The 27946-nt window shown below is 40.3% G+C and overlaps 1 protein-coding gene across 4 annotated transcripts in view; it reads right to left on the bottom strand.

Moving 5' to 3' along the window:
- Positions 1–27946, bottom strand: part of cdk14 (cyclin dependent kinase 14) — a 599160-nt gene that overhangs the window by 258473 nt on the left and 312741 nt on the right. For all 4 annotated transcript variants that reach the window (XM_059972264.1, XM_059972266.1, XM_059972267.1 and 1 more), the window contains 2 exons: positions 19625–19745; positions 8376–8469 (listed from right to left, as the gene is read on the bottom strand). In XM_059972264.1, coding sequence (XP_059828247.1) covers positions 8376–8469; positions 19625–19745 — 215 coding nt within the window. The remainder of the gene's footprint in view (positions 1–8375; positions 8470–19624; positions 19746–27946) is intronic.

The raw sequence follows: 27946 nt of genomic DNA, 5'->3' as shown, positions 1-27946 counted from the left end.
TCTTTAAATGTTGAAATCGAGCTGACATGTACCACTTAATTGACAGCTCATTCCACACTCTCACGACCCTCTGAGTGAAGCTCCCCCTCATGGTCCCCTTAAACTTTTCACCCTTAACCCTTGACCCACCCAATGTCAGTCGAAAAAGCCTGCTTGCATTTACCCTATGTTTACTCCTCATAATTTTGTATACCTCTATCAAATCTCCCCTCAATCTTATATGTTCTAAGGAACAAGGTCCTATCCTATTCAATCTTCCCTTATAACTCAGGTCCTCCAGACCCGGCAACATCCTAGTAAATTTTCTCTGTACTTTTGCAATACTTTAATTTATGAATTCCAATGTGCCAAAAGCTTTCTTTATGACCATATCTGCCCATTCTGCCACTTTCAGTGAATTATGGACCTGTATTTCCAGATCCTTTTTTGCTACTACACTCTTCAGTGCCCTACCGTTCACTGTGTGAGACCTACCCTGGTTGGTCGGACTGATGTTCAACACCTGACACCTGTCTTCAATATGTTCTATATGCCATTCTTCAAGCTGGTCCAGATCCTGCTCTGTCTTCCTCACTGTCCACTACACCCCCATTCTTGGTGCCTATATGTATACAATATACATCCTGAAATCCTTTTTCTTCACAAACATCCACAAAAACAGGAGCTCCCCAAAGAATGACAGCTAAACATTAGAACCGCAAAGACCCCCTCCCTGCTCCCCCCCCCCCCCCGGCCACGCACAAGCAGCAGCAAGCATCAATAAAGACACAGACTTGCAGGACCCCAAGGACTATTCGTTCACCAGGTGTTTTAACACACCACATGCTCTCTCTCTCTTCCCCTAACAAGGTAGAAAGAGGTGTCCCATTTCACAGCAAGAGGGGAGACATAACAAACAACTCACTGATTTATGACGTTAAAAGTCTGTTGCATCACATTTTCCGGGCTCTGCGCCCGGAGAGACAGCTCCAGAAAGGCACAGATCTCTGGACACACAACTCACGGCAGCTAACCTGCTGCTCCCAACTTCCTCCAAAAACTCTTAGATTAGTTAGATGTCACTTACCTTGCAAAGACATGCTTACTATCTCTAATCACTCCATGTCTATCAAAATACTCATATATCCAGTCCCTTAGGATACCTTTCAACAACTTTTCCACTACCGGTGTCGGGCTCACCAGCCTATAATTTCCTGGTTTATTTTTAGAGCCTTTCTTAAACAGTGGAACATAATTAATTATCCTCCAATCCTTTGGGACCTCACCAGTGGCTAAGGATGATTTAAGTATCTCTGCTAGAGCCCCTACAATTTCTTCGCCTGCCTAACACAGAGTCCGAGGGAACACTCTGCCAGCCCCTGGGGATTTATCCACCCTAATATGCCTCAAGACAGCAAACACCTCCTCCTCTGTTATCTGTATAGGGTCCTTGACCTCACTGCTGCTTTGCCTCACTTCTAAAGTCTCTGTATCCATCTCCTCAGTAAACACGATGCAAAAAATCCATTTAAGACCTTCCCCATCTCTTTTGACTCAACACATAGATTCCCATTCTGATCTTCCATGGGACCAGTTTTGTCCCTTGTAATCCTTTTGCTCTTAGCGTATCTGTAGAATCCCTTACGATTCTCCTTCACTTTGTCTGCCAGGGCAATCTCATGCTTCTTTTAAGCTCCCCCCCCCCCACCCCCAATTTCTTTTTTAAGTGTTCTCTTGCATTTTTTATACTCAAGTACCTTGTTTTTCCTAGCTGCTGATACCTGCTATGTACCTCCATTTTTAATTCTTAACCAGGGCCTCAAAACTAAGGTTCCCTAAACCTGTTACCTGTAGCTTTTATTCTGACAGGTACGCTTTGTACGCTCAAAATTTCACTTCTGAAAGGTAACTGTAATCCTGATAACAGCCACATTAAGGCCAGTTTTTCATTTGTCTCTTGATGTTCAGAATGCAGAGGTAATTAAGAGAGTTCAAGAGCTGGCTGTTGGGAGTGAAAATAATGAACAACATGGTTGATCCCAGATAATAATCAGCAGCCACGAGCAGACACTCACCAAGACCATGCGGAAGTCACTAGATGGTTGCTATACAGGAATGCTCCGGATGGCTCTTGACGTGAGTTGGCAACAGCGCATGACGAACGCGAGCTCTATGAGGACCTACCAATGCTCACTACTAAAACTGAGGTGAGAAGACTGCAACTAGCAGGGCACTGTCTACGCCATCCTGAGCTACCTGCCAGCCTAGTCATCATATGGGAGACCAAGCATGGGAGGATGAACCCTGGGCACCCTCCCAAGACTATGGTCAACACGTTCCTAGAAGATAGCGGCACAGCTAATGTAGATGAACTGAACACACTGATGAGGGAGAGGGAGGAGTGGAGAGTCTGCCATTGTGCCCAACGCCAGCCCCCTAGGCCTGAGTTGATGTAGCAGTAGTGGTAGTAGTAGCCATGAATGCAGGTGCATTTGTGGCTATAGTCAAGAGAGCTTTGGTTGGAAAAGGGCAAGGATTTTTGCAATGAATTGGAAAAAAAGTGCTATAGGTATGACAAGTCCTGAGGAGATTGATTTGGACATTTGACAGATCAGCCTTAAGAGAGACTTCACTTGGCGGTGCAGACACTAATGTGGTTCAAAGCAGATCAGAGGATAGCGAAGGATCACATTTTACTCCAGTTGAGTAACAAAACTTTCATTTAAAAACATCTTTAGATCATCCAGTTTTGAACATGAAATCTGCATGTTTTCTAGCAGCTGCAATTAGCTAGACTCAATCAGTTAATACCTATGTGACTTAACTGAGACAGACAGTTTATTAGCGAAACTTCTCTCTACAATGCATATCCCATTAACCAAGTCAAAGGGACTAAACCAGAATATCAAATGTGTGTTGATGCACATGCACAACATGACGTAGATTTATAAATCACCAAACAACCTTCAGATCAAAATGACTTTTCCTAATAATGTGATCTCTGCAGTATTCTACATGTCTTACGAAGCATATGTCTTCATTCAACCTAGGACAATATTAAAGGGTAATTCACCCTTCTTTATTAACTCATTGTAGTATTTGAGCTTAGTTCAATGTTTGAATGACTTTTATATTGACAATAATTACATTTAAAATGTCACTGTTTGCCACTGCAAGCACACTGAATATTGCCACTTTAAATCACCCAAACACAAAGACATGAGTATACCTCCAAATCTGAAAAAGATGACGCACAATGCATAGAAACAGTACAATAATCAGACCAACAGATAGCAGATACAAATGAAGTATATTTTTCAAATGTGCTAAACTTCAGATATTTTAAATTACAAGAAATGTACTGCATGTATATGTCATGGACAGTATCTAGCCTGGTACAGTATAAATGTAATAAACCAGCCTCCAATACATGTTTCCATCCAGCTCTATTTAACACAACCATCTATTCCTATTTTCTTCATGTTGATCAAGTTTTTCCTTAGATGGAGTGTTGTTGCTTGCCTCATCCCTCACCTAGTTTAATGAATTCCACATTTTTGCCACCGGTATGAAATTTCTTCGAGATTTCCCATTCCTGGTGTTGGTGCCATCTTTTCTGTGTGGCCTGTTGTTTTGGTTTCCATCACAAATGAGAACACCACCTTCTTCCCAATAAACACTTTTATAAGTCTTGAAGAAATAAATTGGTCATCTGTCAGTCTCCTCTTTCCAAGATATCCATAGCGTGTTCAGCTTTTTGTGATATGGTGTTGTTTCCAGCCTCCTGAATCATTTTAGCAGCTTTCCCCATAATGCCACATCCTGTAATTTTTCAAATGGTGAGTGAGGTGCATGCTATAAGAAATTTGAATGTGATGACTTTTGTACCTGAGCCATTAACAGACCTTGGCTGTATGAAGGAAAGAAGTTCTTTAAAATTGTTTTGGAAATCAAGTTGCATTCAGTTTACAATACACTATGGCCATCATTTCTGAAATCAGTCTCTACGTTCAAATGACAAAATACCTTTGTTGTCACAGGGAAGAATGAAACCAGAGGCAGTTTAATACTTTAAAAAATGTACACCCAGAAGGTATATATTTTCAAGCACACACATTTGATTGAAACCTTACATCAGTTTTTATAACATACTACCTAATCTATCATCGTAAAATTAATTGCCTCAAGCTTGCAAAAAGAAACAAGTTGTATTTTCCTTAGCTTCCTCGTTTTTTCTTTCTGTAAGCTACTCTCACTTTGCTCTCCCTCATTCTTTCTGACGTAGCAATATGCCACCAGCGGAAATAGTGAAAAACTGAACACAGCATTACTCAGTCGTGCATTAACAACACACCCTTAGATCAAACATTGTTTCATGTGCCATCCTATAACAATGTCCGTACATTAGACCCCTTGTTATACTGCAGACAGATTTTTAAACTGTGTCTTGATAAGACTGTAAGAGCAAAAGACAGAGGAGCAGAATAAGGCCATTCAGCCCATCAATTCTGCTCCACCATTTCATCATCATGGCTAATTGATTTGGCTCTCAACCCCATTCTCCCTGAAACCTTTCACACCCTGACTAACCAAGAACTCACCAGCCCCTGACTTAAACACATTCAATGACCCGGCCTCCGCGGCCACCTGCGACAACTAATTCCACACATTCACCACCATCTGGCTAAAGAAATTCCTCCTCATCTCCATTCTAAATGAACATCCCATTATTCTGCGGTTGTGCCTTCTGGTCCTAGATTCCCTCACTATAGGAAACATCCTCCGCACATCCACTCTATCTAGGATGTTTAACATTCGATAGGTTTCAATGAGATCCCCCTTCATTCTTCTAAATTCCAGCAAGTACAGGTTCAGAGCTATTGAACACTCCTGATGTGATAACCCTTTCATTCCCAGAATCATTCTCATGAATCTCCTCTGAACCCTCTCCAATGTCAGCACATCCTTTCTTAGATAAAGGACCCAAAATGGCTCACAATACTCCAAGTGAGGCCTCACCAATGTCTTATAAAGCCTCAGTGTTACATCCGTGCTTTTATATTCTAGTCCTCTCGAAATGAATGCCAACATGGCATTTGCCTTCCTCACCACAGACTCAACCTGAAAGTTAACCGAATCCTGCACGAGGACTACTTCTAGGCAGGTCAACATGCATTAACGTTCAATAGAGACAATCAAAATTAAAATCAAATGGTCTGTTGAATTAAAGCATAATGGAAAGGAATGACAAAGTAATGGAGTTCTATTGCACTTTTAAATTTTGACAACTTTGAGTGTTACATTGGTTACTTGTATTTGCTATCACATTGGTCCAGGAACCGTACATTTAGTCTGCTGTAACACAGTCTGCCTTGTAGGGGTGCCATGGAGACAGGTCATTGGAGCTCAATCCCAGCGGCTGGCCAGAAAGAATTACAGTCTACAGTGAACTCAAATGAATCAGGGACAGTGGAAGCAGACAGACCAATTGTCTTTGTTCTTGCTGTGAGGTTGAAGAAATGGAGGCTGACATTTTGTGTTCTGGAGTTCTGTGACTGAGTCGGTGTTTTAAAGTAGACACAATAATGCTCCAGGTAATCTGGACTAGAGATCATTCCCAAATTATAAGTTATTTGTGAGGTGATCTTTGTTTAGATACAACATGTAGGTTTGTGAATGGGGGGGGGGGGGGGGGGGTCTGTGGTGCCCTGAGTGATTTGAGCTCATTACTGATTTGGTAACTGATTTAGAACAAAGAGCCATAAATTACAAGTTGTCGCTTGTGGGAGAAGGGCAATAAATGGATGCTGGCTTGCGGCTTGGACCAGAGCAAATAAGGTGTTGTTGGTCAGTCAGATGACTCATAGCCAATAACACTGAAATGCAACATTTGAACTGGTATGGAATGGATACAAACGCAGATGCGTTGACTGCAAAATAGCAACTGCCCTCTCCAGAGACCCATCATCATGAATGTGGAGAATCCCATGGCCACATGGAAATCATGGCAGGACCACGAGCAACACATGTCCAGCATAGACTCCTTTTATTAGTATTACATTTTCTATTCTTTGATTGTTCATGGTTCAGGGAAACTTAGTAGGTCTGCACACAGGTATTGGGTTGTGTAAGTTCGCATGTTCTTCCATTGTGACAATAAAGGTCCTTTTCAGTAATTACAGGTTCATTATTACTAAAGACTAGGTCCTTGTAACATGGCATCCTCTGTAGGGAGTTTGCAGATCAAACTGCATGGAATTCATTGGTTTCCTCCAGGTGCTTCACCTTCCTCCCACATTCCAATTGATAGGTTAACTGGTCTTTGTAAGTTGTCCCGCAATTAGGCTAGGGTTAAAAATTGGCTCAAAGGGCCTATTCCGCACCATATCTCTAAATAAATAAATAACATCTGATGGCTAAACACTCCTTTACTTCCAACTCCAAAAGAGAGAACAAGAATGAACAGGTTGTCCCCAGGTTACAAATAATTTCCATTTTTACAGCTGTCAGTTGATTCTGTCCATACACAAAAATTACTCACTATAACTATCCCTTCACAAATATTGTAGAGGGCATCAAAAGCACACCAGTCTAATTTAAAAGAACAATTACTGAAAGACTTCTGCCTCTATCCATTCCCCCACCCCCCCCAGATTCTGCCTGACCTGTTGAGTTTCTCCAACAAGAAATTTTTTGCATCTGTATACAGGTCTTGAAAGTAATATATTGTTTTCGTAGTGAATTACCAACCTGAGCAATGACTTATAACAGCAGTGTTTTATTAGGGAGTTGATAGCGGCTCTGGAAGAATATGCAAAATAGCCTCTATCATCAGTAACAGCCTGAGAATCTTAAGTTAAAATTTCACAATGGTAACAGGTATTTCACATCATTACACTCACATACAAACTGTTTACTCTTGTTCAATGCACTTCCCATCAAATGAAGCTTGACATGCTATTTCATAGGACTATCCAAAAACACTTATGTATCATATTTTTGGAAATCACACCATTTTTGTCATTCTTTGACATTTTCATCTATACAAGTGAGTTCTAGGAACCGTAATCACAAATTACAACATCAAACTGCATTAAACATCTCAGTATCAAAATCTATATATTATGTCAAATAACTGACAAGTCATTCATAATACTTCACAGAAAAAAATGACTTCAATTCCAAGTTCTTCCATTTAATAAGTTTTTTAAAACTGAAGAAAAAAAAATTATTTTCTATAATTGGACCAATCATGATCCCACTTCTTAATCTCCCACAACATGCCAGGAGATACCAGCAATTCTGCCATACCTCAATATGGGATCACACATTTTGGTACTTCTGCATTAATTTGGCTCTCTTAACATAACTGACAAATAAGCTGGCAATTTGGTAGATGCACTGCATGCTGACCAATCCACCTTCCACCTCACAGAGTCCAATGGTGGAGCAGGAGCATGCATGCTGGGGAATCTGCTCTAGGGTTAAACCCAGTGCAAGGGCTGAAAGCCCACTGACTTCGTTATGGATTGTAGGATCAAAGCGAAGAATGTATGCCTCCCTTATTTTATTTGAAACAATTTATTTCTATAATAGGGATGAAGATCCTCATTTCTATAATATTTTCAATTATTTAGAAATATGTTTATATGCATGCTTATACAGAGAGTGCAAATGATCAAAAGCAGAAGTCTTAAGAATGCTATTTCTGAGTTAAAGCTTGCATCACAGTTAAGCTTCTTTGTTGTACAAGTGTGATTTGAAACTGGGATCAATTTAGAAAGACTACAAAAGTCACTATTTCTGAACATAAAAAAGATTACCCTTGTTACTGGTTAGTTTTGATCTTGTGCTGAATATTTTAATGCCATAACCTGTAATTAATGACCAAATTGCAACAGCGAAGTTAATAATACTCAAAAGCGAAAATAATATCCTGGATTTTGTTTGGTTTCTACATTGCTAGCCACACACTAGCATCTTTTGTGGAAACCTGTGTGAACAGAAGAGCACTGAATTTACTGACCAAAGTCTGCCTGTGATTTTCCAGCTGTGCCCCAGTAGTTTATTTAGTATATTTCATTTCGAGCATTAAGAAACACTAATATTTATCTGCTGGATGGCCCATGGGGCGGAATGATTACAGGCATCTAGATGTATTTCATGGATGGGTTTTGTTTTGGCCCACTCATGCCAGCTTTTGTAGCTCAGGGCCTCACCATCAGATCTCTTTTCCAGCAATGTTGGATTTCAGGGGAAAACAAATAATTGGACCCACTCACAAAAATTGAGGGCACGATTTTCACCACGTTAAAACCATCTTTGCATTTGTGTTATACAGTTCCTTTACTTAACATCCCAATGATGTATAAAGTCTTAAGATTATAAATACTGACCAAAAATATACGCTCCAACTGATCGTGAATATCCTTCATTCCAGGAAAGGCAGCAACTCCTTGAATCATTTCGACAAAAATGCAACCCACACCCCTGGAAAGGAGAACAAGTCTGTGATGAGGAACTCAAGCAGAAGTACATTGCAGAGGGGAAGACCAAATGCAACACTTTAAATAATACAACAGCTTTTAATTAAAGGTACAGTAAAACAGAAGCAGAACTAACAATTATACCCCCTTATAGTTTACGGAATAATAAAAGCATATCAAATTTTCAGCATTTTTTAATTGAATGTCAAGAAGAAAAATCATGATTGTAATTTATATTTAGCAGTATGCATAGAGAAAACCATTATCATAATTTGTACTTAACAGCATGCACGGGGTAAATCATTATGAAACCCCTTGAGTGGCTATATAGTACAAAAGGGATTATTAGAGTTAAAATGAGTCCTTTGTCAACAAACAAAGGAGAATCCATTGACCAAATTGCTACACATCATTTATTTTTATCTGAGAATTTTTAAATGGGTGGCAGAAAAAAATAAATCTTAATCAGTATTTAAAATCAGACTCCCTATTGCCCATTTCAGACATCGGTTGCTATATTTGGAATGGCTCATTTAACCTTGACATTTCAATAATATGACTAACTCCATTATGTTCTATGGCTTTGCTTGCATTTATTCCCCACCCAAAATATAGTATCACTGGGGACTATTTGCATTCCATATTATCCTGCTGTTAATTATGCCTGCTCTTACACTGTATATCTTAAAAATTGTACTCGGTTTTTAAGCTCATATGTGTCTCCATGTGGGTTCTTAAATCTTCTCATGTGGTTGTAGGGGATGAAGTGCATCATTCAAGAAGGAGGAACAACAGGAAAATTCATTAATGAGCCACTTTTCAACATCTCCGAAAGGCCAGACAGCTGTTGTTGGGGTAATATGAATAGTTTCCTGTTTAAGTTATTAGGCATACAGTTTATGGGAAGAATGGTACTGAAACTGGATGTCAAAGTGAGTTTCTAGATAGAGTTAATGATAAATGGTGCTTAATTGCCAAATATTTTGGAAAAGGATGGATATGGATAAGTAATAAGAGGCCCAATTAATTCCCTGCTAGAATCCAAGAAAATGCCTGGTTCCTGGCTATAGAAATGGAGTAAGAACCCTTCTAATGCAGGACTACGCCAAGCACGAGCAACTTGCCAGCTCATGAGCAAGTTAGAGAAGGTTTGTCCTATGAGGGAAGGCTGGAGAGGATAAGAAGAGACATGATTGAAATATAGGACCACTATTCAAAAATAAAAGGCCATCCATTTAAGAATTTCTAAACATATTATTCAGATGATCGGGACTCTTTCTCCCTAAAGGGCAGCAGAAGCAAAACCTCTGAATGTTTTTAAGGTAATCACAAAGGGGATATGAAAAGTTGCTGGAGATAACTGGGAATCAGATTTGCAGCCATCTTATTCAATGGAAACTCTGAGGGGACAAGTGACCTGCTTCTGCTGTTTACAGCCTTGAAGGACGGTAGTGGGGACAAATTCTCACTGCTAAACAAATGCTCTTCATGGCGTGTGTCCCAAACAGCCTCTGACAACCAAGTCCAACTCCTGGCCTTCACGTGTGGCATAGTTCTTATGCCTGGTGGAGCTGTTCTCACTGACGGGAGAAGGGGCAAAGGCAGACCACTGGAGCCTTAAAACCAGTTGCTCCAGGCAGATAGGGCTCATTAACCACGGATGGTAGCTCATCTAGGAGAGGGAAAACTCCGATTTCAAACCTCTGCTGCCTTGCGGCTATACCCGCTCACAGGTAAGGCTTCGGGAGTAAACCCTGAGGAAAAATCCGGAGTCGGAGTACCCAGCACCGGCACGGCAACTCCTGCGATGCTGCTGGCACCAAACTGTATCGACTTTCATCGTTCCTTTGGAGCTGTCATCAGCGTGGAGAGGGGGGGTCCCACTGCATGGGCAACAGACGGATCTCCATATCAACTCTGCCCTGGCTTTTGCCCTGGAGAGGCCACTCCCAGTGACTACCAGAGGCTCATTACCCATGGCCGACCATGACTGATGGAGGCCACAAAATATATACACACGCACAGATATATATGTACATACACATACATACACACACACAATCAGAATCAGGTTTAATATCATCAGCTTAGTAATAAAAACTATAAATTACAATAAGTATATAGATAAAAATTAATTTAAATCAGTAGTATAAAAAGTGAGGGGAAAATACTCAGAAATTGTTCATGGTTTCATTGTCCATGCAGAAATCTGCTAGTGGAGGGGAAAAAGCTATTTGTGAAACATTGAATTTTCAGGATCCTGTACATCCTCCCTGATGGAAACAATGAGAAGAGAGCATGCCCTGGGTGATGGGGGTCTTTAATGATGGACACTGCCTTTTTAAGGCATTGCCTTTTGAAGGTGTCCTCAATGCTGGGAAGGCTAGTGCCCATGATGGAGCTGGCTGAATTTACAACTTACTGCAGCTTTTTCAGATCCTGTACAGTGTCCCCTCCATACCCAATGCTGATTCAACCAGTTAGAATGCTCTTCATGGTACACCTGTAGAACTTTTGCAAATGTTGGAGACTTATCAATTCTCCTCAAACTACTAACAAAACATACTGCTGCCATGCCTTCTTTGTAACTGCATCAGTACATTGGGCCCAGGACAGATGCTCAGAGATGCTGACATCCTGGAACTTGAAACGGTTCACCCTTTCTACTTTTGATCCCTCATTGAGAACTGTTGTGTATTCCCTTGACTTAACCTTCCTGGAGTCCATAGTCAATTCCTTGGTCTTACTGATATTGAACACAATGGTTTTGCTGTGACACCACTCAAACAGCTGCTCTACATTGCATCTGTACACCTCTTCACCATCATCTGAAATTCTGCTAACAATAGCTGTGACATTGACAAATTTATAGATAGTGTTTGAGTTGTGCCTGGCTGCGTATTCATGGGTGTGGGGAGAGTAGAGCAGTGGGCTAAGCATTCACCCTCGAGGCACACCAGTGTTGATTGCCAGAGAGGAGGGGACGTTATTTCTGATCCACAAAGACTGGTCTCCTGGTGAGGAGTCAAGGATCCAGTTGCAGTCGGAGGTTCACGTTTTGGAGCTTGTTGATTAGAACTGAGAGTATGATTTTGTTGAAAGCTGAGCTTTAATCAATAAAACAGCGGTCGGATAGAGATATTAATATTGTCCAGGTGATCCAAGGCTGAGTGGAGAGCCAATGACATTGTAAACCTATTGTGGCGGTAAGCAGATTGCAGCGGGTCCAGATCCTTGCTAGGCCAATCTTTCAAAGCATTTCATCACAGTAGATGTGAGTGTCACTGGGTGACAGTCATTAAGGCAGCTGACTTTGCTCATTTTGGGCACCGGTCTGTCTTTTATGCAGGTGGGAACCTCTGAAAGCAGAAGTGATAGATGGAAAATGTCCCTCATCATTCCTGCCAGTTGGTTGGCACAGGTTTTCAGAGCCCTACCAGGTTCACCATCAGGGCCCAAGACCTTGTGAGCATTCCCCCTCTGGAAAGATGTCCTGATGCTGGCCTCCAAGACAGATCACAGGTCAGCAGATGCTGCATAGATGTAGTTTCATTCTCCCTTTCAAACTGAGCATAAAGGACATTCTGGGAGTGAAGCATCACAGCCATTCATGATGTTAGCTTTTGCTTTGTAGGAAGAAATAGCCTGCAAACCCTCCCTGAGCTGCTGTGCATCCAAATGGAATTGTTTTCTCGCCCTTAAAAATAGACTTCCGTAGGTCATACCAATGATATGAGCATTCTGACTCACACTCAACAATTGATACACAACATTAAAATAGGTTACCCTCTTTTTGGTCTTGAATCAAATTGGACCACCACAGAATTTCAAAAGCATTTTTTTCCTCTTGATATGTAAGACAAGCGATGGAAAGAGTTTGGTCAAATCTGCAGTTGCATTAGCCAACTCACATTCCAGGATACACTGTCTAATGCCATGAGCTGTAAAGTCTACTTCTGAGAACAATATTTTCAGCAGCCACATTTTTCGATACTATGTCAGAATTTACTTATTTTCATGGTAACATGCATGTGAAATTGATACAGGTTGAGTACCCCTTATCTGAAATGCTTGGGGCTGGAAGTGTTTTGGGTTTTGGATTTTTTGGGGTTTTGGAATATATAATGAGATAGTTTGGGATCACCATCATCCCTGACTCTGAACTTATGTGCTACTGGTAAGTAGTCATCGTCTTACACTTGTTCATCACACATGTGTACTTAACAGTAAAAATTATTACATACCATTAATACAATGAAAATATAATGTAAAGCAGCACAACAGCATCGGGAAAATACCTGAATCAGCTGTTGAACAATAACAAACAATGGCAGCTTTTCAGTCTCCACCCACAACTCTGTTTTGATTACAAGGTTAAAGTACACTGTATTTACATTATACTTTTTTCTTATGTTTTATATAAGGTATTAAAAAATCAGCATCGTAGACTTGCTCTGGTGTTAGATTTTCATCAGCAATGAGTTAAAATTTTATGCTGTTATGTAAGGTATAAAAAAATCAGCATTGCAAATTTGTCCTGGCGCTAGATTTTTGTGATCAGCAGAGACCTTAAAAATTTAATGCTGTACCTTTACTTAAATTTCAACAACCAGCCTGCTGAATATTCACAATTACCTTCAATTCTCAGTTCATTGTAATAGATCTTTGTTTGTTTCATGGTCTGCATACTGTTAAGCAGCATATGTTCACTCCAACACTAATGATGCATGATCAAAATCTTCCATTTTTCGCCTTATGCAGTGTTTTTCCATTTTTCATTAATATCTGTTCATTACATACGTGAAGTTAATTCTAAGAACTGTCTGTGGTACGCAGAGATGTGCACATCAGCTGGAAACCTTCCCAGTATCTTGTGGAATTCTCCATTTGTGACATCAAGGCAACGCTTAAAAAATCGGATTTTGGAGCTTCTCGGATTTTGGAATTTCAGATAAGGGATACTCAACCTATATTATCATTCTGACAACAATCTTAATTTAATCACATTTAACTGATTGACATTCAGCTCAATGTCATTTTTGTTCATGTTTCTGCATAAAGAATATTACAATGACACCTGGCAGGAATAGTACATGAATTAATCTGTTACAAAGTGAAGAGCCACACATTGCACAAAAAGAAAATCATCTTAACAAAAAACAACTCCAAAATCCACAGCCATGACATTATTCAATTTACTTTTTGCTGCCTAACTTGTCTTGCAGTACAAATTGTCAAAAGATGAAGCAATAAAATAATTTGTCCTAGTTGTCCAAAAATATCCAATAGCTTTGAGAATATTTCTGCAGAATCATGCACTGTAAACTCTGTTTTTGAATGGTCTAAGTCACAATTTTTTTTAAACTTGCAACTACACTATCAGCACACAGGTCACCTAATGTTGTTCGATGCTGCCTCACAAAACTGGCTCACATGCTATATGGTGAATTTCACAAAGCAGGAGCTATAACTATAGCAAAATAAGTAAGACAAATTTCCAAATATACCACAAATAATTTTCAAGTTTGTGGGGTTATCAGATGGTTGTAATCACTATTTTTATTTAATAAGATCTCTGGCAATGAGCTTGTGTTGATGCCAATAAGTGGGATAAATATGTTATCCAGGAATGTGTTGCAGGAGGTAAACTGGTTCATCGTGGTGAAATGAAATGAACTGTTATGAGTTTTAACATATACTTCACTAGCCTTAACCTGAATTGATACAGAGATGAGAACAGTGAAAGAGACATTTTGGGATATCAGCACCTTCGTGGCTGTGCAAATAAGAAATTAAAAAGCACAGCCTAATGCTGAAATACACATTTAACACCAGTTTACATAAGGTACCAAGACAGGGGTTAGCCTAGCAGATATGGTGGTTGCCTTAGATCAATACTTTCCAACATTTTTTTGCAGCAAGTGGAGAAAGTTAATGTCTGGCATAATAATCAAATTACTTAAGGAACTCGGTGGGTCAGGTAGCATCTGTGAAGGCAGAAGAATGATTGGGTTGGTCTCTAAGGTTCTGAGCCCAAAACAATGACCATCTAACTGTCTCCACATATACTGCCTGACCCAATGAATTCCTCCAGCGGTGTTTTGTTTTGCCTCAGAACTGCAGGAAGACCTGCAGTCTTTGGTGTCTTTGAGTTAATGTCTGGGCTCAGGAGAGGAAATGGGTTAATAACAGAACAATAATGCTGCAAGCTGATAGCACAGGAATGCTCAATGCACTGGATATTCCAGAGCTCAGCACAAATGCAAGCTGCTTGATGGATCACATGCACACACATCAACTAAAATAATAACAGACATTATAGAAAAAGGAGGTCGGCGGTACAGCAAGAGAATGGCAGTTTTTAACAAACAAATTTGACAAAATAGTAAGAAAGATGTCAGTGCATTTACATTGAAAATAGCTAGCAAGCAGTCTTCAGATCGTATGCCTGATATATAACATTTACACATTAATCTTCTAACATATTATACCAGCTGTTAGAGAAAAATCACAGTGTTTTGCTTTGCAACACACATCAGTATTTCAACTTGACATTTTACCTGTACACTTACTTCCAACTACAAAGGGCACGATGCTACAGATTGTAGGTATTTTTTGGAAAATGTCACAGAATATACCAAACAATAGCTAACTGTAACAAGGGAGAAAATGATAATGTATCTGCACTCCTCTACCTATACACGCACTTCCATTTCAAAGCCAGTTTCCTGCAAATGTAATGGTCTAATTGATTGATATGCACATCATTAGCTAAGGAACATTAATCTTTAGTTACTGTCTCAATTCTCTAAAGGATCCACTGGAGTACAAAAATAACCTCTAGCCATATTTTAGTGGTGTCCCACCATTTCCCCGCAGTCACTAATTTCAGTTTTGAGCAGCTGGTGAAATGTACCGGGGCCCCAGCCATGAACACTCTTTCACAGCATCCATCATACCTGCAGGAAATCACTCAAGTCTCCTCTCAGACATGAACTGTTCATTTCAGATGACTAACTACCAAACTGCTACTTGTACTGTAATTAAGAAAGTCAATTGTGAAATTTCTCACTCTATAGAATGGAACAATACACTTAAAGCCACCGTGAACTGTAAATATACACTCAGTGGCCACCTTATTAGGTACAGCTATACACCTGCCCGTTAATGCAAATATCTAATCAGCCCAGTACGCAGCAGCAACTCAATGTTTAAAAGCATGCAGACATGGTCAAGAGGTTCTGTTGTTGTTCAGACCAAACATCAGAATGGGGAAGTAATGTGATCTAACTGACTTTGACCATGGAATGATTGTTGCTGCCAAATGGGTGGATTGAGTATCTCAGAATCTGCTCATCTCCTGGCATTTCCATGCACAGTAGTCTCTAGAGTTTACAGAGAACGATGTGAAAAGAAAAAAACATCCAATGAACAGCAGTTCTGTGGGCAAAAACACCTTGTTAGTGAGGAGGTCACAGGAGAATGGCCAGAATATTTCAAGCTGACAGGAAGGCGACAGTAACTCAAATGACTATGCGTTACAAGAGTAATACAGGTTTCCGCCGCAATCCGAAGGTAGAGCGTTCCTATGAAACCGTTTGTAAGCCGAAATGTCGTAAAGCGAAGAAGCAGTTACCATTAATTTATATGGGAAAAATTTTTGAGCATTCCCAGACCCAAAAAATAACCTACCAAATCAAACCAAATAACACATAAAACCTAAAATAACACTAACACATAGTAACAGCAGGAATGATATGATAAATATATACCCTATATAAAGTAGAAATATTGTAGATACGGTGTAGTTTCACTTATCAAACTCAGGAAGACAGTGAGCCAAAATCGATTTGGAGAGAAAAAAAATCAGCACGTACACACATGTGCACGTACATGCATATGTACGCACATGCATACACACGTACACGCATGAGCAAACAACTGCGCGCTCAAGTCTTCATGGTCATTGTAGTCTTTCTTGGGGTAAACACACGTACAAAGCGGGCGTCTTTTTTTCGTAACAGCGAAAGTACTCTTTGATTAGTGAAAACAGGTACTAATGTAGGTCTTTCTTAACAGCGAGTTGTCATAAAACGAATGTTCGAAAAGCAGGGGACACCTGTACGCAGAAGAGCATTTCTGAATGCACAACATTTTGAATCGTGAGGTGGGTGGGTGAGACTACAATGGGTTTCACTCCTGTACCTAATGAGGCGGCCACAGTGAGTATGTTTAGTGGTGGGATAAGTATCAGACAGACAGACATACTTTATTGATCCCGAGGGAAATTGGGTTTCGTTACAGCCGCACCAACCAAGAATAGTGAAGAAATATAGCAATATAAAACCGTAAATAATTAAATAATAATAAGTTAATCATGCCAAGTGGAAATAAGTCCAGGACCAGCCTATTAGCTCAGGGTGTCTGACACTCTCAGAGGGAGGAGTTGTAAAGTTTGATGGCCACAGGTAGGAATGACTTCCTATGACGCTCAGTGTTACATCCCGGTGGAATGAGTCTCTGGCTGAATGTACTCCTGTGCCTAACCAGTACACTATGGAGTGGATGGGAGTCATTGTCCAAGGTGGCATGCAACTTGGACAATATGTTTAATGGTTAAACTTTTGGCAATATTATAACTTGCATGTTTTAGCAGACTGTATTACAATGACAAGGCCAAAAGTTATCATTAGTAATAATAGATTTTTTTTTCTTTTTACTGTTCTGTCTATAATATGTTAAAAACTGTTGTATTGTTTCAACAATTATAAACTTTGTGAGCCATTTCATGTACAAATACACATTGACATCATGACGATTTTAACATTAACCCGCAAAGACAAAAAGCAGAAGTAATAACCCAAATCCTGTCAGGGAGCTTATGGTAAAGGAACCCTCAGGAGGTAGTAATCATAACATGATTGAATTCATGCTGCAATCTGAGAGGGAGAAGCTTAACTCAGATATATCAGTATCGCAATGGAATAAAGGGAATTATCAAGGCATGAGAGAAGAGCTTGCCCAGGTGGATTGGAGGAGGATACTGGCAGGGATGGCAGCAGAGCAGAGGTGTCTGAAGTTTCTGGGAATAGTTCACAAGGCATTGGTTAGATATGTCCCACAGAAGACACAGAAGATGTTGTTCTCAAGTGGCAGGGTAGGTAGCCATGCTGACAAGGGAAGTTAAGGACTGCCTAAAAGTCAAGGAAAGCGCATATAAGGTGGCAACAAAAGTGAGTGGGATGATTAGGAAGCTTTTAAAATCCTACAAAAGCAACCAAGAAAGCTATAAGAAGGGAAAAGATTAAATATGATGGCAAGCAAGCCCATAACATAAAGCAGAATACTATGTCTTTTTTCAGTTATATAAAGAGTAAAAGGGAGGTGAGAGCTGATATTGGATCACTGGAAAATGATGCTGGTGAGGTAGTAATGGGGGACAAAGAAATGGCAGATGAACTTAATGGGTACTTTGCATTAGTCTTCACTGTGGAAGACACTAGCAGTGTGCCAGAGGTCTGAGTGTCAGGGAGCAGGAGTGAGTGCCATTGATATCACAGTCTTAAGATGGATAGGTCACATGGACCAGATAGACTACATCCAAGAGCTCTAAGAAAGGTTACTGAAGAGATAAGAGGTGCATCGGTCATGATCTTTCAAGAATCACTTGATTCTGGCATGGTCCCTGAGGACTGTAAGATTGCAAATGTCACTCCGCTCCGTAAGAAGAAGACTAAAGAGAGGAAATCATAGTCCACTTAGCCTAACCTCAGAGGTTGGGAAAGTGTTGGAGTCTATTATTAAGGATGAGGTTTTGGGGTACTTGGAGACCAATGATAAAATAAGTCAAAGTCAGCAAGGTTTCTGTAAAGGGCAATCTTGCCTGACAAATCTATTAGAGTTCTTCAAGGAAGTAACAAGCAAAGTGGACAAAGGAGAGGCAGTGGATATCATTTACTTGGATTTTCTGAAGGCATTTGATAAGGTGCCACAGATGAGACTGCTTAACAAGATAAAATTCAATGGTGTTACATGAAAGATACTATCATGGATAGAGGAATGGCTGACAGGCAGGATGCAGCGAGTGGGAATAAAGGGGGATTTTTCTGGTTGGCCATCAGTGACTAGTGGTGTTCCTCAGGGGTGAGTATCGGGACCACTACTTTTCACATTGTTTGTCAATGATTTGGATAATTGAATTGATGGCTTTGTGGCAAAGTTTGCAGATGATATGTAGATAGGTGGAGGGATAGGTAGTACTAAGAAAGCAATGTGATTACAGGAGGATCAACAAATTGGAAGAATGGGCAAAAAAGTGGCAGATGAAATACAGTGTTGGGAAATGTATGATAAGGTACTTTGGTAAAAGGAACAATAGTACGGAGCATTACCTAGATGGGGAAAAGATTCAAACATCAGAGGTGCAGAGGGACTTGGGAGGCTTCGTGCAAGACTCTGAGAAGGTTAGTTTACAGGTTGAGTCTGTGGTAAAGGAGGCAAATGTAATGTTGGCATTTATTTCAAGGGGAATAGAACATAAAAGTAAGGAGATAATGGTGAGCCTTCATTAGACATTAGTCAGGCCATACTTGGAGTATTGTCAACAGTTTTGGGCCCCATATCTCAGAAAGGATGCATTGCCATTGCAGAGAGTCCAGAGGAGGTTCATAAGGACAACGCATGAAGGGGTTAACATATGAAGAGCATTTGTCTCCTTTAGGCCTATATTTACTGGAATTTAGAAGTATGCAGGGGGGGATCTCATTGAAACCAACTGAATGTTTGAAGGACAAATAACTATGGTGAGGGTATCCAGAACTCGAGGGCACAGCCTCAAAATTGAGGGGTGATCTTTTAGAGCAGAGGTGAGGCGGTGTTTTTTTTTAGCCAGCGAGTAGTGAATCTGTGGAATGCTCTGCCTCAGACCGCGGTGGAGGCCAAGTCCATGGGTATATTTGAAATTGATCATTTCCTGAATGGTCACGGTATCAAAGGATATGGCGAGAAGGCAGGTGTATGGGGTTGAGTGGGATCTGGGATCAGCCATGATGGAATGGTGGAGCAGACTCAATGAGCTGAATGGCCTAATTTTGCTCCTGAGTCTTATGGTCTAAGTAAAAGTAGGTAAAGAAATCACTTGACCAGACAATTGCACCTACCACATGTCAAGGCAAGTGGAATATTCTGTGGAGCCCAACAGGACATCTGGAGGCCTGTACCATAGTGTAACTACCTCATTGGAGTATGTGTGGCTGGGTACCGACTTGGCTCGGGCAAGTCCTGAAAGTAAAAAGTAAGATTAGGAGTTAGAACAGTGAAAGTTATTCTCAATCAAAAAGTATAGTTTTTCTTAACCCTTAAGAATAAAATTTGGTAATGCATCTGAAAAAGAACTAGTTAATCTTTAGGCCTATAACAGTTCTTGCAGTGTAAGCATGTAACAGGAATTCAATTAATAAAACATTTGTCTAAAAATAAATATTTCCTGAAAGTTTAATAAATCATTTTCTGTGATTGACAGTTTTGTCCAAAATGAAAGTAATGTTTTCCAGCAGCACCGCTGAAAAATAGATGTGTCAGAAACTCAGCTTTCAGATTGTATCGGCACTCTAATCTGAGAGCATAGTTGTCATGGTTTCTAGACTACATAATTACAATGCATAAACTGAAAGATATTATTGCTCACATTCACATCAATGATCAACAAAATTTCCATTAAGAATAATGAGATGGAGCATCAAAAACATAACTTATAAAATATTCCACAACAGTTACAAGGCACAAAGAAAATTCTGCTCAGAGTCCGTTCATGACAGAAGCTCACTGGACTAACAGGATTTTATAAATTATATGCAAATTGATGGAATCAATGCACATAAATATTAAACTATTCATTGCTATTACATATCCCCTTGAATTTTGGAAATCTTGGAATGAGGTTATATATAACTATGTCAATTCCAGACTATGTATCCCAAAGTATGTGTTACCATATACTATCGAAGGATTATTTTCTTGCACACATTTAAATAAAATTTAAATAAAAATAAAATACAATCGAATTTACAAATATTATAAACAAAGACTAACAAGCAACTAATGTACAAAAGAAGACCAACTATGGAAATAAAATAATACTGAGAACACGAGTTGTAACAAATTCGTGGAAGTGATTCTGTAGGTTGTAAAATCAGTTCAGAGTAGTGGCGATTGAAATCATCCAGGTGTCTGATGGTTGTAATATAATAACTGTTCCTAATCCTGCTGGTATGGGGTCTGATGTTTCTGGACAACCTGTCTGCTGGTAGTAGCAAGGGGACATGGCTGAGATGTTGTGGTTGTTGATGGTGGATGCTGCTTTCTTAAATGTATTCAACGGGTGGGAGGCTTTTCTCTGTGATGGACTGGGCTGTATCCACCACTTTAGGTACACTTTTCCATAGCAGGCTGTCATGCAAGCAGTCAGGATACTCTTCACTTCTAGAGAAGTTTTTGGTGACTTGGCAAATCTGCACAGGATTCTAAAAAAGTAGAATTTTTGCTGTGCCTTCTTTGTGGCGACACTCGCATGCTGTTCCCAGGACAGATCTTCTGATATGTTTACGCCAAGAAATTTAAAGCTACTGACCTCTTCACCTCCGTTTTCTTAGTAAGAACTGATCCATGGACCTCCCCCTTTTTCCTCCTGCAGTCAATAATCAGCTCTTTGATTTTGCTGACACTGAGTGAGGGGTGGTTGTTGTGGCTCCACTAAACCAGATTTTCAATCTTCCTCCTCCATGCCAATTTGTCACCTCCTTTGTTTCAACCATCAACAATGGTGTCTTCAGCAAACTTAAATATGACATTGGAGCTGTATCTAGCCACACAATCTATGTACAAAGTGAGTAGAGCAGGGGGCTAAGCACACAGACTTGTGCTGTACCTGTGCTGATGAGGATTGTGGAGGAGATGTTGTCAATCCACACTAACTGGGGTCTGCCAGTAAGGAAATAAAGAATTCAGTTGCACGGCAATGTACCCAGACCTAGGTCTTTGAACTTAGTGATAAGTTTCAAAGGGATAACAGTGTTGAGTGCTGATACTCATGAAGACATCAGGCATTTCTGCACCAAGTCAACAGCATTGAACTTCGTATGCTGGGGGAATTATTATTCAAATGGAAGTGATTTCAATGAGGATTCCAGGCTAGCAATTGAGAAAGCAAAAAAAGAAAAAGCAATTTGTCTTTGTTACTTTGCTTTAGTTCATATTTTCAATTGTTTTGCAATTTCATCATTTTTTTTTACTAGCAAACTTAATTTTTCAATTACTTACTTCAAATTATCATGGCTTGTAAAAGACCACAAATGTCAAAGATTTGATAAAAGCACATTAATGAGGTACAACTTTGACAAAGTTTGACAAAGCACTCAGTCAGATTTGCTTCTGCCCAGGGTGGTCACACTGTGCTGGATATTAAAGGTGAGAACACCCTGCACCTTTTACATCTGCCCTAAGCATGTGGAATATGATGGAAAACTTGGTCATAATATTCACAGCACAAGTAGATTTTTGGAAATTGTAAGAATTGAAAGTCATGGGATTAGTATAGAAAGTGACAAAGAACAGCTATAATCTTACTGAAGATGAAGCAGAACACATAAATTAACCTGCTCCACTCCTGACAGTTCATATGTGGTGTGTCTATGGGCAGGTTTCTAGACAGCTGGCATATTCTTGCACAATCTAATGTTTCAGGGTATATATACTCCCTTTCACAAAAGCATTAAGAAGTATTTTAAAGAATATTAACCCATTAGCAAGTTATCTACACTACCCTCCAGAATACATTTTAATGTATTCACAACTACTCTGCAGGTATATCAAAACATAATTATGAAATAAGTTAGCAAGGTTTATCTCTTTAGCTCTAATTTTGCTTGGAGGACTGCTAATAATTAGAGAAATTGCATAACACTTACACAGGTGAAGTAAGGCAAAATAACTAGAGAGAAATTATAGCTCTAGATTTTGGTCATTCCTGTCATTGCTCAGACACTTCAGTGCTCCCCTCACCAAACTTACATGAGGTAGGATTCATAACACTGACTGTGTTTGTCAAGGGACTCTAGAAAAACAACTGGCAAGGTCCCAGCAGGGTCTCACACAAGCTAACATAGTCACAGACTGGCCAAAACAAATCCTGTCTGCACAACTGCTGAGGAAAACTTTAAGTGATAGCAAAGCCATACCCTATTGTTACCGCTGTCAAAGTCAACAAGCCCAAGCCCTTCCAAGTGTTCCAAAGCTGCTTGATATAAGGAACACTCCAAAGCATTCAAACACAAAACATTCTTAATAAATTATTATAATAGTCTAAAATTAAAATATATAAAGGTTAAATAAAAATGCCACACATGCAAATATTTCAGAAAGAAACAACTTATTTAAAATAAAATTATAAACATGCTGGAAAGATTCAGTAATCAGACAGCTCCTATGTAAAGGACATTTCAAGTGGAAAACCCCTTGTTGGTTCTAACGGTCTTTGACCTAACTACCAGCTCTGATTCTCTTCAAAAGTTCAAAGTAAATTTATTATCAAAGTACATATATGTCACCATATACAACCCTGAAATTTATTTTCTTGCGGGGATCCCCAGTAAATGCAAAGAAACACAACAGCGTCAATGAAAGATCGCACATAAAGATGAATAAACAACCAATGTGCAAAAAACAAACTCTGCAAATACAAAAAAGAAAAATAAAGATAAAAATATAAATAGATAATCAACACACAGTAGGCTTATTCAGAAAGTCAGAAGGCATGGGATCCAGGGAAGTTTGGCCAGGTGGATTCAGAATTGGCTTGCCTGCAGAAAGCAGAGGGTTGTGGTGGAGGGAGTACATTTGGATTGAAAGGTTGTGACTAGTGGTGTCCCACAAGGATCTGTTCTGGGACCTCTACTTTTTGTGATTTTTATTAACGACCTGGATGTTGGGGTAGAAGGGTGGGTTGGCAAGTTTGCAGATGACACAAAGGTTGGTGGTGTTGTAGATAGTGTAGAGGATTGTCGAAGATTGCAGAGAGACATTGATAGGATGCAGAAGTGGGCTGAGAAGTGGCAGATGGAGTTCAAACCAGAGAAGTGTGAGGTGGTACACTTTGGAAGGACAAACTCCAAGGCAGAGTACAAAGTAAATGGCAGGATACTTGGTAGTGTGGAGGAGCAGAGGGATCAGGGGATACATGTCCACAGATCCCTGAAAGTTGCCTCACAGGTAGATAGGGCAGTTAAGAAAGCTTATGGGGTGTTAGCTTTCATAAGTCGAGGGATAGAGTTTAAGAGATGTGATGTAATGATGCAGCTCTATAAAACTCTTGTTAGGCCACACTTAGAGTACTGTGTCCAGTTCTGGTCGCCTCACTATAGGAAGGATGTGGAAGCATTGGAAAGGGTACAGAGGAGATTTACCAGGATGCTGCCTGATTTAGAGAGTATGGATTATGATCAGAGATAAAGGGAGCTAGGGCTTTACTCTTTGGAGAGAAGGAGGATGAGAGGAGACATGATAGAGGTGTACAAGATATTAAGAGGAATAGATAGAGTGGACAGCCAGCACCTCTTCCCCAGGGCACCACTGCTCAATACAAGAGGACATGGCTTTAAGGTAAGGGGAGGGAAGTTCAAGGGGGATATTAGAGGAAGGTTTTTCACTCAGAGAGTGGTTGGTGCGTGGAATGCACTGCCTGAGTCAGTGGTGGAGGCAGATACACTAGTGAAGTTTAAGAGACTACTAGACAGGTATATGGAGGAATTTAAGGTGGGGAGGTTATATAGGAGGCAGGGTTTGAGGGTCAGCACAACACTGTGGGCCGAAGGGCCTGTAATGTGCTGTCCTCTTCCATGTTCTATGTTCTTAAATATCGAGAGCATAAGTTGAGGTACCCTTGTGTTGTGGGAACAGTTCAGTGAGTTGTGCTGACTGAAGTTAACCCTTCGGGTTCGAGGGCAGAATGCTTGAGGAGTAACAACTGTCCCTGAACCTGATGGTGTGAGTCCGGAGGCCCCTGTACCTGCTTCCAGATGGCAGCAGGGAGAAGAAAGCATGACCTGGTTGGCAGGGATCCCTGCTCATGGATGCTGCTTTCCTGCAACAATGCAGCGTGTAAATGTGCTCAATGGTGGGGACAGATTTACCCACGATGGACTGAGCTGTATCTACTACATTTTGTAGGATTTTCCATTCAAGGGCATCGGTGTTTCCGTACCAGGCTGTGATGCAGCCAGTCAAAATATTCTCCACTGCACATCTATAGAAATTTGTCGAAGTTTTAGATACAATTCCAAATCTTCACAAACTTCTAAGGAAGTAGAGTACTGCCATGCCTTATATGTAGCGGCACATACAGTGTGTACTGGACACATGACAGGTCCTCTGAAATGATAACACTGAGGAATTTAAAGTTGCTGACTTTCTCTACCTCTGATCCTCAATGCGGACTGGCTCATGGATCTCCACTTTCCTCCTCCTGTAGTCAATAATCATCTCCTTGGTCTTGAGATTGAGTGAGAGGTTGTTGCTGTGGCAGCACCCAGGCAGATTTTCAGACTCCCTCCTATGCACTGATTTGTCTCCACCTTTGATTCAGCTAATGGCTGTGGTGTCGTTGGCAAACTTAAGTATGCCAGTGGAGCTGTGCTTAGCCTCATAGTCATAAGTATAAAGCAAGCAGAGCAGAAGGGTGAGTACACAGCACTGTGGTGCAAGTGTGCTGACGGTAAGAGATGTTGTTGTCAATCCATACTGAGTGGGGTCTGCAAGTGAGGAAACCAAGGATCCAGTTGCACAAGGAGGTTTTGAGGCCTAGGTCTTATTGTGGTGGTAGACAAATTGGAGATCTAAGTTGCTTCTCAGGCAAGAGATGGAATGTTTGATCACCAACTTTTCAAAGCACTTCATCACAGTAGATGTAAGACCTACTGGACAGTGGTCATTGACGCAAGTTACCATGTTCTTCTTGAAGCAGTTATGTATCTCAGACTGCCGAGAGGTTAAAGATCTCAGTCGGTTGATCAGCACAGGTCTTTTGTACTCAGTCAGGTACCGCTTTTGAGCTGGACACTTTCTGTGGGTTCACCCTCCAGAAGGGTGTTTTCACGTTGGCCTCAGAGACTGAAATGATAGGGTCGTCGGGGCAACATTCCCTCAACTTTTTGTTTTACAGCTTCATGGACCAACCTGCTCTGAGCAGGAAATGTTTATACAGCCTGAAAGCTGTGCGCCACTTAAAATGTTTTTTGTAATATGCTACTATGTAATATTTAGAATAAAAATTGAAATATCACATATTTTTGATTTTAGACCATAAGACAGGAGAAATAGGCCATTCAGCCCATCAGACTGCTCTGCCATTTCAATATGGCTGATCCAATTCTCCTGAATTCTCCCCATAATCTTTTAGGTCATGACTTATCAAGAATCTAACAACCTCCACCTTAAATACACCCAATGACCTGGCCTCCATAGCCACCTGTGGCAACCAACTCCACAGATTCATCACCCTCTGGCTAAAGAGATTCCTCCTTGTCTCCATTCTAAATTCTATCCTGACCTTGTACCCTCTGGTCTTTCACTCCACCACTATAGGAAGCACCCTCTCCACATCCATTCTATCTAGGCCTTTCAACAATCGACAGATTTTAATGAGATCCCCTCTCATTCTTCTAAATTCCAGAGAGTACAGGCCCAGAGACATCAGTTGCTGGCTAAATGATAAACCTTTGGTTATCAGAACCATTTTCATGCACCCTCTCAAATGTCAACATATCCTTTCTTAGATAAGGGGTTCAGAACCACTAATGATATTCCAAGTGAGGACTCAGCAGTCTATTATGAAGCCTCAGCATTACATCCTTGTTTTTATATTCTAGTCCTCTCAAAATTAATGCTAACAATGTATTAATCTTCCTCACCACCAATTCAACTTACAAGTTAATTTTTAGGGAATCCAGCACTAGGACACCCAAGTCCCTTTGCACTTCAGACTTTTGAATTTTCTTCCTGTTTAGAAAATAGCCTGTGCTTTTATTCCTTCTACCAAGGTGCATAATCGTACACTTCCCAACACTATATTACATTTCCCACTTATTTGCCCATTCTCCAAGTCATTCTGGATCCTCCCTGGTTCATTGAAATTACTTATCTCTCCACTTATCTTCATATCATCCACAAACTTAGCCCAAAGCCATCAATTTCATCATGGAAATCATTGACATGCAACGTAAAAAAAAGGTCCCAACACCAACCCATGTGGAACACCACTAGTCACCATCAGAAAAGACTCCCTTTATTCCCACTCTTTGCCTCCTGCCAATCAGACAATGCTTTATCTATGCTAGTATCTATCCTGTAAATCCACGGGTTCTTAGCTTGCTAAGCAGCCTTATGTGCAGCATCTTGTCAAAGGCCTTCTGAAAATACAAGTACACTACATCAAGCAATTTTTCTTTGTCTATACTGCCTGTTATTTCATTTAAAATTTTCAACAGATTTGTCAGGCAAGATTTTTGCTTAAGGAAACCATAATGACTTTGGCTTATTTTATCATGTGCGTCTAAGAACCCAGAAACATTATCCTTAATAATAGACTCCAACATCTTCCCAACCACTGAAGTCAGGCTACCTGGCCTATAATTTCCTATCTTCTGCTTCTCCTCCTTCTTAAAAAGTTGAGTAACATTTGCAAATTTCCAGTCCTCTAGAACCATTCCAGAATCTAGTGATTCCTGAAAGATCATTACTAATGCCTCCACAATCTCTTTGGTTTCTTCTTTCAGAATCTATTTGGTCCAGGTGACTTATCTACCTTCAGACCTTTCAGCTTCACAAGCACCTTATCCCTAGCAATAACAACTGCACTCACGCCTGCTCTTTGACACTCTTGAACTTCTAGCATACTGTTACTGTCTTCCACAGAGATGGCTGATGCAAAATAATTATTCAGTTCTCCACCATTACTAACACTCCAGTGTCATTTTCCAGCAGTTTGATATTTACCCTCGCCTCTCTTATACTCTTTATATATCTGAAAAAACCTTAGGTATCCTTTTTGACATTATTGACTAGTGCATCTTCATATTTCATCTTTACCCTCCTTATGGCTTTTTCAGTTGCCTTCTGTTGGTTGTTAAAAGCTTCCCAGTACTCAAACTTCCCACCAATTTTTCCTCTATTATATGCCCTCTCTTCTACTTTAATGTTGGTCTTGACTTCCCTTGTCAGCCATGGTTGTGTTATTTTGCTTTTAAAATACTTCCTCGTGACGTATCTATCCTATGCCTTCCAAATTGCTCCCAAACACTATAGCCATTGCTGCTCTGTCATCATACCTGCTCATGCCTTCTTTCAATCAACTTTGGCCAGCTCCTCTCATGTGCCTCTATAATGATCTTTATTCCACTGACTTTAGCTTCACCCTCTCAAATTGAAGGGTG

The sequence above is a fragment of the Hypanus sabinus genome, chromosome 6 (genome assembly GCF_030144855.1).
Source record: "Hypanus sabinus isolate sHypSab1 chromosome 6, sHypSab1.hap1, whole genome shotgun sequence".
Lineage (NCBI taxonomy): Eukaryota > Metazoa > Chordata > Chondrichthyes > Myliobatiformes > Dasyatidae > Hypanus > Hypanus sabinus.
The sequence above is the reverse complement of the archived record's forward strand: the minus strand, read 5'-3'. Positions and strand labels throughout refer to the sequence as shown.